The 14399-nt window shown below is 44.9% G+C and overlaps 1 protein-coding gene across 1 annotated transcript in view; it reads right to left on the bottom strand.

Moving 5' to 3' along the window:
- Myo3b (myosin IIIB) overlaps nucleotides 1–14399 on the bottom strand; it is a 314924-nt gene that overhangs the window by 153445 nt on the left and 147080 nt on the right. Inside the window, exons 16-21 of the mRNA XM_005065170.4 lie at nucleotides 13539–13665; nucleotides 12516–12726; nucleotides 11256–11403; nucleotides 9945–10098; nucleotides 7137–7225; nucleotides 5354–5483 (exon numbers count right to left, since the gene is read on the bottom strand). Of these exons, the coding sequence (XP_005065227.1) occupies nucleotides 5354–5483; nucleotides 7137–7225; nucleotides 9945–10098; nucleotides 11256–11403; nucleotides 12516–12726; nucleotides 13539–13665 (859 nt within the window). The remainder of the gene's footprint in view (nucleotides 1–5353; nucleotides 5484–7136; nucleotides 7226–9944; nucleotides 10099–11255; nucleotides 11404–12515; nucleotides 12727–13538; nucleotides 13666–14399) is intronic.

The following is a 14399-nucleotide window of genomic DNA, read 5'->3' as shown; positions in this document are numbered from 1 at the left end:
CTGGCTTCAGGAGGATGCTTCATCGTTCTCAGACAGCCCTAGTTTCTTGTTGGAAAACAAAACAAAACAATAATACAACCTCTTCCAAGAAGCCTTTCTTTAGCCAAAGACATCACTTCCTCTTAACCTACAACCTTCTCCCTATGATGGCAAGCTCGGGGGAAATGTAAAAGGCTTGGGGGAGGGAGGAGAAGAGGTTTAAAAAGAACTTGAAAGATGTCTCTACATTTGAATCACAAACTCTTCCTCTCTATTTTTACTTGTGTAGATTGAAAGCTTGTATTGTTCACTTCTGATTTACACACCTACTCAGAATTATTCACAATTTATTTTTTGTCATGCTTTATACATTTTTTTAAAATTTAGTACTATAATACTACTTGTCTTTGACTGCTCTTGCTAAGACTTTCTTCTACTCCTTCTAGAAAGTACTTATGCATGGAGCCAGATCTTGACATTTTTGCTAATTTTGTGATTCTATGTTGACTGGAGGTACACTCCACTCTCAAGTTAAAATGGATGCAGAGTGTCTCTTCTGTGTGAAAAGGAGCTGGTTCTGTAGCCTCCTCCTCACCATGGGACAAGTCATCCGGGTCTCCCCTTCAGGAAGAACCAAGCACTGTGCTGTGTGTGGCCCTGAGACTGTCACTTCCTTCAGATCCTCTTCCAGACCCATCTGCTAAACTGTCAGAGCAGGGGATCACACTGGAGGGAGAAGGGGGAACTGGGAGAGAGGGTGACCCTCTGGTGCCCTCTTCAGGGCTTAATGCCATTAATTTGGGAGTTGCAGACTTTAAGACCTGAGCGGTGAAGCTATGAACATAACTCAAAGATTTATAAGATGGGGAGGGGCTGCTCATCGTCCCCCCCCCAAATACAGAGGACAGCCTGTGGAAGCAAATTGAGTGAGAGTGTTGATTTTCACCTCAACCCCGGTAACAAGGAGAGATGTGTGTGACCTCAGAAGAAGGCAGAACTCAGCTCTGGGCGTTGAAGTTGGTCCAGTCTTTGAAGTTACAGAATGTTCCTTCTTGGTTACTTTTTTTTCCCTTCCAGTTTCTCCCAAGTTCTTAACTCCTTTATGATTCCAAACTACTATTCGGAAGTCAGAGTTTATGATTCACATGTAGAGACGTCTTTCAAGTTCTTTTTAAACCTCTTCTCCCTCCCACAGCCTTTGCACTCCCCCCCCAACCCCCCCCACCTGTTTTCTAATAGACAGCAGGACATTTTACAGCCGGGAAAGCATGCTCAGATGCTGTGTCTGAGTTTCTTCCTTTTAATGGTCTTCTGCCTGGATCACTCAGCTTCAAAGTCCCAGCTCAAAAGTTGGAGCCACACCAAACTTTTACCCAGACACCACCTTAGAGCTTCTGACAACAGGAAGGAGTTATGAAGGAGATATTACCATGTCTGAAATGGTTCATCTGCAGACAAAAGTGTGGTCATGTCAGCGTGCTGAAGGAGAGTCCATGCTGACTATGGCTGCCTCTGTTTACCCAATGTTGACTAGGAACCTCGGAATGAGAGCCTCCCTCAGCATAGGCATCTTTCCCACCAAACAAGGCTGGTGCTAGGGAACCCAGGAGTGACCCTGACTCCTGGCCATGCCAGGCCTCACAATTTCACTGTGCATGTTCAGTCATCTCTTTTAGCAGTCTGTGAACAACAAAGTTGAAGTGGGCATTAGGAGAATGGTTACTATCTCGAATTTCACATGTGATTACTGTGGTGGCTTGGATGTCTCCCCAAAGTACATGTGCTATGCATGGTCTCCAACCGTGGTAACCATTAGCAGGTGATGCAGCCTCTAAAAGTCTGGGACTAGTGAGTGACCTTCTGATCCCTGGAGGTGTCTTTTCTTTCTCAGGACCAAGGTAGATTTGCTCCACCAGTTACACCTGCCAGGATTTGCTTCCTGAGACCCGAACCAGCAGAGCCAACTGATCACACACTGAACCCCTTAATGTTAAAAGCAAAAGCACCCATCTTTTCTCTTTATGAGTTGGTTGTCTCTGGTATTCATCATTATTGTCTTGGGATGCTACAAAGCTGTACACAGAGCCACATGTTTATCTTTTCAATCTTGATAAGAAATTAAACCAATGCATCTACTCTACATCCACTAATGAAGGAAGTATTACCTGCCTGGCAACCCAGGGAAGAGGCTCCCTTGAAGGGGCAAGAAAGCCAGCCTGGGGCCTTCTGATGGCTGACCTCGGAAGCAAAGGACAGCGTTAGTCTAACTCCCAGGAAACCTGAGTTTAGCTGGGAGGAATTCTTGGATAATGAAATTAAAGTTTTCCTTTGAATTTTAAAGGACTTTCCTTAGCTTTTGGCAAAAGGCCGTAATACTGTGAAATAGAATGCGGATGGAAGAGTGTGCAAAGCATAGGCTCCTGGCATAATGACTACTATGAAGCAAGTGTCCACCACCACCATTGAGACAGGAAGCCGGGGCATCGGAGCATGACCAGTACCACGTAGGGAGCCATGTGTGTGTTGGTTGCTATAAAAAATTTATTTATTTTATTTTATATGGACGAGTGATTTGCCTGGATGCATGTCTGTGCACTATGTGTGTGCCTGGTGCCTGTGGCAGTCAGAAGAGGGCACTGGATCGCCTGGGACTGGAATTGTAGACAGTTCTGAGCCACCATATGGGGCCTGAGACTGGAACTTGGTGCCTCTACAAGAACAGTAAGTACTCTTGACCTCTGAGCCATTTATCTAGGTTTTGAAGCAGGGTAAATATAAATGACCTAAGCTGGGTTTTTAAGCACTGGTATTATTTTGCAGGAATAATTGGGGCCTTATTTGTCTCAAGCAGCAATTTATAGCCACTTCCCCCTGTAAAGAGACAAGCACGACCATAAACAAATGCTTTCAACTTCAGTGAAAACAGGAGAATTACCTTCAAAGACTGTACTACAGTAATAGACAGACAGACAGACACACACACACACACACACACACACACACACACACACGATACCATACGGATGCTTCAGATTTTATAAACTTCATTAACATCAGATCTCCTGGGATTGGAGTTACAGACAGTTCTGAGCCTCCATATGGTGCTGGGGATGGGACTTGGTTCCTGTACAAGAGCAGCCAGTGCTCTTAACCACTGGGCCATTTCATTTGTCACTCAGTGCAGGACACATCATCACTTTTGAATGGAGGTCTGAGTACAATTATCATTATACGGTAATAAGTTGGGGCCCAATTCCAGATAGAAAGCGAAGACACACAAAAGTTCTAGTTTCTCCAGTAGCACACTGTACTGACTCTGCTGTAGCTCCCTGTTGTCGCAATAGACACTATTTAGCAGATTTTTCTGAATGCGTTTTTGCATGAATAAATACAGAAAGCAAGCAGACTCTTGCTTGCTAATTTTGATGTTCATGTGTAGCTTCTTAATGATATTCAAAATGTGAAGAAAATGACTTTATGATTTTAAAAGAAATTAGCAGTATAGTACAAAATTCAAAAGCACAAAAACACAGAGAAGCTCTCCAGGACGTCACATTGGTTTCTAGTATTTTTTCCCCTACTTTTGTTACTCAGGTGATGTGGGGTTCCATTTCTAGGCAAAATTCAGAAACAATTACAACAGCAGTTCTCAACCTGTGAGTCACAACTACTATGGAATATTTTAACTAGGTAAAGATGTCTTACATTTGTTTATGCGGCATTTGTTTAATTATGTAAAGATATGTTGCTGTTTCGTCTTGCCTGTCTAAGGCACCTGATTGGTCTAATAAAAAGTTGAATGGCCAATAGCTGGGAAGGAAAAGCATTTGCAAGACTGGCAGGCAGAGAGAATGAATTGCATGAGGAATGTAGGCTGGGGAGAAGAAGAGAAGAGAGAAAGAGGGAGAGAGAGAGGGCGACGCCTGCCAGCCACCCAGACACGGAGTAGGACGCACAGAAAAAAAGGTAAAAAGCCCCCGGGGAAAAAGATAGATGAAGAGAAACAGGTTTGTTTAAGTTAAAGGGAAAAAAAAGCTAGCCAAAGCAAGCATAACCAAAATTTATAACCAAAAATAAACCTCTGTGCCATGATTTGGGAGCTGGTTGGTGGTCCCAAAGAAGAAGCCTGTTACACACAGCCCTTCCAGAGGTCACATGTCAGATATCCTGCGTATCAGACGTTTGCATCACCATTCATAGCAAAATTAAAGTTATGAAGTAGCAATGAAAATAATTTTATGGTTAGGGGTCCCCACAACATGAGGAACTGTATTAAAAGATCATAGCATTAAGAAGGTCGAGGGCCACTGAGGTATAAGCTCTCTGAAAGACCATTCAAACGTTAAATCAGGAAATAAGAAAGTTTATGTTGGGTTTCCTTGCAATTTTGGGTGACTCGGAGAGCAGAAGGCTTTAACCTTCCACATGGGGCCACCTAGTGCTTAGAACTATGAACTCGTTTCTCTTCAGCCGCAGGCTGAAAGAGTAAATTTCCAAAATTCCAAACAGATTTTGACAAGTCATCATTCGTGTTTATGGGAGACTGCAGTTGCCAGCTGAGGAGTCCTCCAGGAAGATCTTATCTCAGAGACGATTCACCCTGTTCCTAACGGAATCATCTGCCCAGAAACCAGCTGCAGAGGAGCCTTCAGCGGGGAAACACCAGGCAGCTCTGCCCACACCTGCCCTCAGGAACCCAGGTGTCTGTATGAACCAATCCTGCCTGTAGCCAAGAAGCATCTAAGGAGGAAGCTGGCAGAGACTCTCGATGGGCACAAGGTACCATAGAAGCATGTTTGATGGAAGATACATCAAGTTAAGATGAAGAACAGGCTGTAGACCAGCTTTCTGTTCTGCCTTAGACAGGATTTTCATCACTCTGCATATTATATATTCATCTATAAATCAGACACAGTGACAGTTCATTCTACCTTGCAAAGGTCCCAGGTGAGAGACATGGTTGACAAGGATTTTAGGAGGAAAGAGGGCAGGACAGATTTAAAAGAGCTCTCTCTCTCTCTCATTCGTTAAGAACACCCACAGTTGTGTCTAAACAGTCTCAAAAATGTAAATCCCTCGAGAGCAGAGCTGTGAGAGGAGGACGGAGAAGGCAGCCCAGATGACACCTGTGCCTGCTGGGCAGCTCGTGACCATCCATGACTCCTAGGGGATCTGATACACTTTCTGACCTCTGTGGGTACCAGGCATGCACACAGTGAGTAGGTACACACATGGGCAAAACACACAGGTTGTTAAAACAAAGTAAATCTTTAAGAAAATTTGTTGGTGGTGCAGACATTCAGACACTGACTAGAAGACACTGTGTTGGCTCGCACAGGTGTCTAGATTGATGCTTTTGGGGGTTCCCAGGTACCTGTTTTGGTTAAGGGGATTGAGAACAGCTGCTGAAGAAGTTTGTTCTCAGACGTCCTCAGGACTATAACCACATCAGCAGGGAGAGTGTCTCTGTTTTTCTCAAGAACCCCAGAAGCATCATATAATACCTGGAAAACAGACAGCAAAATGTACAAGTTAACTAAGGCAACTAACTATGGCTAGTGACACTGGCAGGTCGTCTGGGTAGTCATTGCCCCGCACTGGTTATAAACATCCTCTTATACTCAGCCTTTTGACTACAGAGCACCAAATAAAAGGGAGAACTTGTACTTCTGACAGGGCAATTTATCTCAGCTTCTTGTTCAGTTATCTTTGAAGAAGAGGGTCCTACTGAAGATATAGCACATCAGAAAAACTGTTAAAATATACTGAGCGATCATTATGAAACATCCATCCTCATTCTACTGATAGGTGAGCAAGAGCTTAGCAAGGGGCTAAGTGTTGGGTCCTTATCATCCTGAGACTGATGGGCTTTTAGCTCATGACCACCACACCCTCACTGCCTCTCAAAGTACTCATGGGATCTGAGCAATCACTCAAAGAGTCTAGGTGGTTCTTGGTTCTCAGCAACAAGGGAATCTAACTTAGAGGTGTTTTAAGGGATATTCTACAAATCCCTGGAGTGGTGTGATGGTTTGAATGAGGATGCCCCACACAGGCTTATATACTTGCAAGTTTGGGTCCCCATTTGGTGGACTCCTGAGAAAGGATTAGCAGGTGTGACCTTGTTGGAGTAGTATGTCACTGGGGGTGGGCTCTCTCTCTCTCTCTCTCTCTCTCTCTCTCTCTCTCTCTCTCTCTCTCTCTCTCTGCCTGCCACCATGCTCCCTGCCATAATGGGCACACCCTGTGAAACTTAAAAAACTTCCCAATTAAATGATTTCTTTTAAAAGTTCCTTTGATCATGGTGTCTCTTCATAACCAAAGATAAGTGGTAAATGCATTCAGCACAGAATTCACAAACCAGAGAGAAAAGGATCCTAGGAAGGAGAAAAAAAGAGAATGCGGTAAAGGCAGAGTGAGGTAACAGGAAGAGGACAAGACAGAGAGGCATAAGGGGTAAGGAAGGCAAGTTTGCTTTCAGTTTAGGTTACAAATATGGAAGATAATTCAGACACATCACACATCAATAGAATAATCTCAAATACCATTCATTGAACCCCACCCATTTTCTGGATCTAAGGTCTCAGTAAAACCTCTTAAAAACGGGTCACAATTCATTTGGTGTATCTGGGAGAAACACAGCAGCGAGCTGTCGGCTATAAGACTGGACAGTTTCCTGAATTAGTCACCAGTCAGCTTCAAGGACTTGAGTCAAGATAGAACCATTGCATGAGAAACAGGAGTTCTACCTCATGTGGTAAAAACACATCTGGGTGAGTGAGATTGTGCCCTTTCACTGGACATTACTAGCAGCCCATAGACACATCGACAGTGCTAACAACAGCCCCACTGTGTTATCAACTGTCCTATATCACCTACACTTCAATGACTTCAGAATGTGAACAATTACCATGAAACCCTGCAAAGGCTGCAGCATGCTTCCTGTCTAGAGAGCTGTCTGTTCTGGGCCAGCCTTCAGGCAGAAGTGGGCGGTAGCTCCGTGAGCCACCACATCTACAAACAGCACCACTGAGGACACTTGGGAATTGTGATTAGAATTAAAAGGAGAGTGAAGTCTATAAGCAGTTTAGTGAGCATCCCCGTGGGGACACAAGTCTTTTGTCATTCTGGTGTCCCATAACTCCTGTCCCTCTCACCGGTCCAGCATAGTGTTGAATGCCAAAACAGAGCTCCACTCCTTTGGGCCTCCAGAAGAACTTGCACCGTAGGTTATCTTCAAATTTATCTGTGTGCAGAGAAGAGGAGATTGGAGTGCTCATCTCTAAATGGGGCATCTCTCTCTCTCTCTCTCTCTCTCTCTCTCTCTCTCTCTCTCTCTCTCTCTCTCTCTCTCACGCACACACACACACACCAGGGATTATCACAGAAGGGGTGGAAAGAGTCAAAAGGAGCAGACATCTGCAGTGAAAACAGTATTTGCTGTGTGTGACAGTGGGGTTGCACATGAACTCTCAGCAGCTCCAACATGCAGTCTGTCTATGTCACAGCTCACAAGACGTACACAAGATTAAATCAAGCCCAGATCTCAGTCTGGGGGATGGACCCATGAGGTTCCACTTCTCGATGAGGAGCTGTTGACAATTGATGGCTGCTAGAGGGAGGGAGAGCCAGCTTTCTTCAGGGATGCAGGCCCTGAGTGGTTACCCACGCTCCAAGAGATGGACCCACAGTCATGCATATGTAGACCTACATGGACTCAGGGGTATAAGAGTGGAGAGGGCTGCTCAAGCACATGAAGTTGAAAAGGGAAAGCAGTGGTAGAGGGGAGCAAGGGGAGAATGGGAGGGGATGGAATGGGGATAGATTTGACCCAAACATACCAAATGGACCTATGAATATTAAGTAAAATATTTCAAAATTTTACTTATATGAATTTTCACATTGGAGAGTCACCATGGAAACTGTTTGCTCTTTGAAACACAAATCTGCCCCTCTAGCCAGAAACACAGACCAGCCCCAACAAGCCCCACTCAGACAGACATGACCCATCTTTCCTTCCTTTAGCTGTTAAGATGCCACATTCCCTCCATATCTCTAAGAAATTCCAAATATGGACACCCAAGACAATCTCAGACCCTGACAAGTAGCTTTGGAATCATGCAGATCAGCTAGGAGGGCAGATAACCCCAGATTAACTTTATTTGGACAATGTACAGATAAGAGAAAACCATTGGTGCTGACAACTTCGACACTTTGAAGTGAGTCTCCCATGTATCAATTTTCATTCAAGGAAAGGGCTTGAAACTTTCTACTCTGCCCTACAAACAATGTTTATATCACTGTGAACATGACTGGAGCTCAGTGTGAGGAACTATGCTAGGTAGTAAAGGCAGATAAGGAACTGGGACCCAAGGGCTTCTAACATCACAACACAGGTAAAGGACAAAGCTCACTGAAGCTGCAGACTCTTAAAAAAAAAAGATCATGAAGGATGTGGATGAGTGTCGTGGATTTCCCGCCCAGTTCTGCAGCTGCCTTGCCTCAAATGAATACTCAGAGACCTATATTAATTATAAAACTGTTGGCCAATATCTTGCGCTTCTTATTGACTAGCTCTGTCTTAATTATTAACCTATAACTACTAATCTGTGTATTTCAACATGGTCTTACCTTACCTGAGAACGCCTGACTTGTGTCCTCTCTTCCTGGACTCACATCATGACTCCTCTCTGCCTACACCTCCCAGAATTCTCTTTGTCTGGTAGCCCCACCTATCCTTCCTGCCTGGCCACTAGCCACACAGTGTTTGATTCATCAACCAATAAGAGAAACATATACAGAATAACATCTCCCATAAGATGGGGGCAGGAAGTGGGAGAGATAGAGAACTTGGATATGGACTGGCAAGATGATTCAGCCATTAAAGGTACTTGCCACCAATCCTGACAACCCAAGTTCAAGCACAAAGTAGAGGGATAGGACCAACTCCTACAAGTTGTCCTCTGACTACCTCCTCCACATGAGATGGATAGATAGAGATAGATTATAGATAGATGGATAGGTAGATGATAGATAAATATAGAAAGATACATAGATGATACATAGATGACAGACAGATGATAGATAGTAGATAATAGACAGATATAGAACAATAGGGGCATAGATGATATATAGGTGACGGATAGATAGATAGATGAGAGAAGATTTATTGATTGATAGATTGATAGATGGATGTGAAGACTTTAGATACCAGGAGGAGGTGCACATCTCTATCCAGAAGATACCAGCAACCTAAGGAAACATGGCTTTAAAAAGACTAAACCAGCAGGAATGTCTACAGAAGAGAGGGCATTGTGAGTCTGGGAACACAGGGCTCCTGAGCTACTTGGGACTAGAGGTAGATAGGAACCCTGGTGAAGATATGACACATGTTTGCAAAGAGGATACGAAGGATCACTTCTCAGCTTTGGTGCTAAGATGAAGTATAAAAAGGGGAGCAGAAAGTCCTGAGTCTGAGCACCCAGGGAGGGGAAGGTATAAGATGATATAAGCATAGGGAAATAATGTGTGCTGGCAGTAATACAAGGACAGGGAGGGCATAGGAGTGGTGATAGATTTAAGTCACAAATTCTACCAGGGCATTGCAATTATTTAAAAAAACAATTCTTAATTTTTTAAAATTTAAATTTATTTGTGAATGTGTGCTTCTGCTTGCTTGTAGGTGCCAGAGGAAGCCAGGAGATGGTGTTGGAGCCTCTGAGAGTGGAGTTAAAGTGGTTGTAAGCTGCTCAACATGAGTGATGGGAACTGAACCCGTGTTCTCAGCAAGACCAAGAAGTTCTCCTAAGCTCTGAGCCATCTCTCCAGCTCTCACTTTCACAACCCACCAAGTATCCAAAGCAAGAGGGGCAAACTCCTTCTCAAAGCGTGAAACACAGCCATCTGACACCTACCTTGTGCCAAGTTCCTCTCTCAGTGTGCGCCTTTCCCTGAAAGGTACCTACCAACCAAGGTCTGGTCTGTTGCTTGGGGGAACCGACTTTCCTCATCCAAAAGTGCGAGAAGACCCAAGGGCTTTTGGAGGAACATGTCCAGGAGCGGACGATTGTCTTCATACTGCACAAGGACAGCATCGATGCCTTCATTCTGGTACTCCATCTGGAGGGAAACAGACCGTGACTCTCTGGCCAGAAACTGCCCTCAGTACCACCAGGACTTTTAGCCTGGAGTTTCTGGTTCAGGCCGTATTGAGTAGCTGAATGTGTTTGCAGCCATAGCAAAAGAATCTACATATTACAGCCTCAACAATGTGCACTTGAATGTGACTTAAACATGGCCTGCTATAGAACAGCAAATGCTACCTCCCAGTCACTTAGTAGGAAACTAATTATTTAGAAATTCGGGCAGGAAAGTGCTAAAACCAAATCTAAGAACAGAAAATTAGGGTTTATGTGATTTCTTTCTTTTCTTAAAGAAGCATTTAGGACCAGATAAATAGGCAACTCCGTGTTTCCCAGGGAAGATAAATGGCAGGACTCTGGGCATCCCTGAAGTCAGGTTCTGTGTAAGGTGAACAGCTGACGAAAGTTCTGCAGACATATCCAGATCCCACGTGTTTCCTCCGTGTCCCCCTCCCTGCCCCATGCCACGTCTATGGCACCCACAGGCTTGTTCGCAGCATTCTGTTTCATGTCACTTTCGCACAGAAGGGCGTCTTTAGGTTTCAGCATGGGTCAGGAGGAACAGAATACTGCTGAGGCTAAAGCTGCAGGAGGAGGGGCCTGGCGTCTTGGAGCTGCTGTCTTCTCAGACCATTGAATTTACCATTGAACTCTGTGAGGAATAGACTTCCATATCTAGAGATTCAAGGTATTTCTCCTCCCTGGAGACACCCCTCCACTGCTGGGGCACCTGATGACGATGATGGTGAGTGTGGACTATAAGAACCCATGTCTTAGGCTCAGGGTCACCCTGTATCTTTTTGGACACCATTACAGATCACTTTAGCCCAAACAGAAGAGGATGGAACATGTTTGACAATATACAGGGAATAATTTTGAAGCAAGAGTTAAATAATTGGCCTGTCACCAGCTGCCCTCAAGTGAGGGAATGTACTTTTCTGTGGAAATCAGGACCTTTCACCTTTCATTTTCCCCAGACTAAATCCAGGCTGTTTATTTTGGCAGAACTGTCTCACCAGTGGTTTTTCTGTAGTCTTTTACCTGACAGCCTGACTAAGCTGGTTTTGCTTCAAATTGTGGGCAGCCTGGCAGCACTCCCCCCTCCAATACTCGTAGCTTCCGACTCAACCCTACCTGCTCAAGAGCAAACACGTGCTGATTGAAGTAGTACTGGATCTGTTCATTGGCGATATTTATGCAGAGCTGTTCAAAGGAATTCCTCTGGAAATCCTCAAAGCCAAAAATGTCCAGGATGCCCACATTCATCCTGTCCTCCACCCCGCTGTGAGAGAGAAAGAAAATGTGTCAGGAGAAGTCACATCCAGTTACATCTATCTCAAGACAAGGAGCGTGTAAGTTCCTGTGTCCACCGACATGTGGGTCAACCCACTCCGGGAAAGAATACTCCTGCCTCCTCAGGAGCAGCAGTCTGAAACTTTCAATAAAAATACTTAAAAAAATGAAAACAAGAATGCTCTAAATAGAATGCTTTAAAATCGTACTCAAGGGGCTGGAGAGATGGCTCAGAGGATAAGAGCACTATCTGCTCTTCCAGAGGTCCTGAGTTCAAGTCCCAGCAACCACATGGTGGCTCACAACCATCTGTAATGAGATTTGGTGCCCTCTTCTGGCCTGCGGGCATACAGACATATGCTGGATACATAATAAATAAATAAATAAATAAATAAATAAATAAATGTTTTTAAGAAATCGTACGCAAAGCCAGGCATGATGTCATATACCAGTAACCTCGGCATTCGGGAGGCTAAGACAGGGCTGTCAGGAGTTCGAAATCATCCCGGGCTACAGAGAAGGGCTCTGCCTCAGAAATACATAAAATAATTACCCAGAAGCTCCTCTGCGGATCACACAAAGGGGCCATGGCATCTCCTACATAATAGCCCATCTGCCAACCCCAAAGCCTGCTTGGAAGGAGACTTCAGAATTGAACAGTGTTGATTCCTCTACAGTATATAAAAACACTAAGGCCCAGAGGAGGGAAAGGAGTCCTACAAACAATAACAGGAGGATGAGTCTGTGCTTTAACGTTTCAAAGAAAGTCTCGTTTACTTCTCCAGACTCCCAAGGAGGACGTGTTGCCTTTGCTTCCACAGAGATGAAAAGTGGCAGTGAACTCAGCTGATGAAGCTGTGGATGTCAGACTCGAACCTGGCTCTCCTAGCTCCCCACGCCTCCCCCTGCATTGGCTCCATCAGTCACTCTCTCAGGAATTAATGCTTCAACTCTCCTGGTTGAATTGATGCTTTTCAAGGCAAAAGCTAAAGCCCTTTGGCTAAAGAAAACCCAAGTAGGTCTGAAGTTCCCTCTTCCAAACTCTAAGAGACACCAGGGGCTGATGGATGGCTCAAGGCCTCTGCTCCCCAGGGAACTTGCCATATGTTTTTATCTGGCTGCAGCAGTGTGTTGATGCGATTCACCATCCAGCTGAACAGCCTTCCATACAGGGCCTTAGACATGGCGTCCCTGACATCTGCAGCCCTGTCCACAGTGTTGGCTCGGACGATGGTCTCGCCGCGGGTGACCACGCAGTGGGATGTGAGGGCCTCCTGGAGCTCTTCCGGGCTGATGCAGAGTACACAGGCAGCTGAAACAAGGAGTAAATGTGAGCCTGAACCTGAGGTCACCCCTGCCCATAGCCTGTTCCAGCCGGCACCTACAGCAGCCACCGTGTGCCAGGCAGGTACTTCACCGTCCAGACAAGCAAGGTCCCTAACTCCAAGAAGCCTGTGGACTGGAGAGCACGGCTCCCAAACTATTCTGGAAGTGCCTCACAAGTATTTAGCAAGAAAGGGGTGGGAGGGGCTAAGGATGAAGAGGTCTTTTATCAAATAATTTGGAATAGACAGTCCCAAAGGCATTGGGTAGTGATGACCCTAAATAGAGTGTTATAACTTAACACGAAAAGGGTTTTTTAATCAACTTCTCTGGGGACAGGGTCTCACTATATAACCTAGGCTGGCTTCAGATTCTGCATCCTCCTGCCTCTTCACAAGCCTTGAGATTGCAGTATTGTAGCCAGCTGTTGTTTTGCAGACAACAACAATCCTCACCCTTTCTTCCATCATGGGTGCTAGTAGGACTTTCAAAGTCTCCTACGGATGCTGAGTCCATGGGTTCATAAAGGGCCTCAACCTTTTACATTTCTTCGCAAAAACTGTAAATGGTTTTGAAAAGCAGTGAAGGTGGAGAACCACTGTGTAAGTTTCTTGTCACAAACAGCTTTTCTGAACAACCACCATCTGTAACATGGGAGTGAATTCTGCTATACCACACAATGCTCTGGGAAATGTTGATCATCTAGAGCTAACAGGAAGATGTTACCGCTGCATCATAGTCTACAGATTCTTGAAAAGCTGTGGAAGCGAAAGACAAGAAGGCATTGAAAGCATCAATTACCATTTTCCAAAGCTTCGGCATTGGGTACCTCACTCTTATCAGTTTGGTGTTGAGAGGAAATAGCCGCAAACTCAATGTTTCCGATATTCAAAATCCCAGCCAGAATTCTGTACACGGAATGCACCTCCTGAAAAGGACATGGAGAACCATGCTTGGGGGTCATCACCAACCAAGGGTAACGAATCCTTCACCCTTTGGTTGACGGTACCACAGTTGTCCATCAAACTCTGGTCTTCCTCTTGGTGTGCACACATGGTTTCCCCAACCTTCCTGAAGCTAAGCATTAACAGTGAAACAAGTAGCATGCACCTCCTTGGGTCCCAGGCCCAGGGGAATCGAGCACGCCTCCTCCATGCTTTCTTTCTCACCATTGCTGACTGGAACTCCCAGCAACCTGGCCTCAGCCACGTCATTAGACCATCGAAGGACCACATACAATGAAACTGTTCTGCCACCTGGTGTGGTGACCAAGAGGGAAATGACTTTCTTTGTCCTTTAACTCGCTCTTTAGCCTTTTGCTGTAATTAATCCCTGCTCCCAAATTCAGGGATGAGCCTTTCTTCAGAACAGGAGAATAGATGTTCTCTCACCTCTTTGGAGGTATAGGGTTTTATAAAATATCTAGGAGGACATCTGATGGCTTACCAGGAGATCTCAGGGCTACAGATTGTAATGCATGAGGTGAGTACATATTTTGAAAGACTTACCAGAAATAAACCATGGTATTATGACTTATGAAGAAGTGAGCATATTTTGCCTTTGTCTCCAGTTCCTAGCATAAGAGTTTACAAAATTGTCTGGGTGATCAGATCTTTGCTAAGGCAACAAGTGCCTTACACCCATACCTGTGTTTTTGTTAAT

Source organism: Mesocricetus auratus, unplaced genomic scaffold (genome assembly GCF_017639785.1).
Source record: "Mesocricetus auratus isolate SY011 unplaced genomic scaffold, BCM_Maur_2.0 Super-Scaffold_100004, whole genome shotgun sequence".
NCBI classification, from domain to species: Eukaryota; Metazoa; Chordata; class Mammalia; order Rodentia; family Cricetidae; genus Mesocricetus; species Mesocricetus auratus.
The sequence above is the reverse complement of the archived record's forward strand: the minus strand, read 5'-3'. Positions and strand labels throughout refer to the sequence as shown.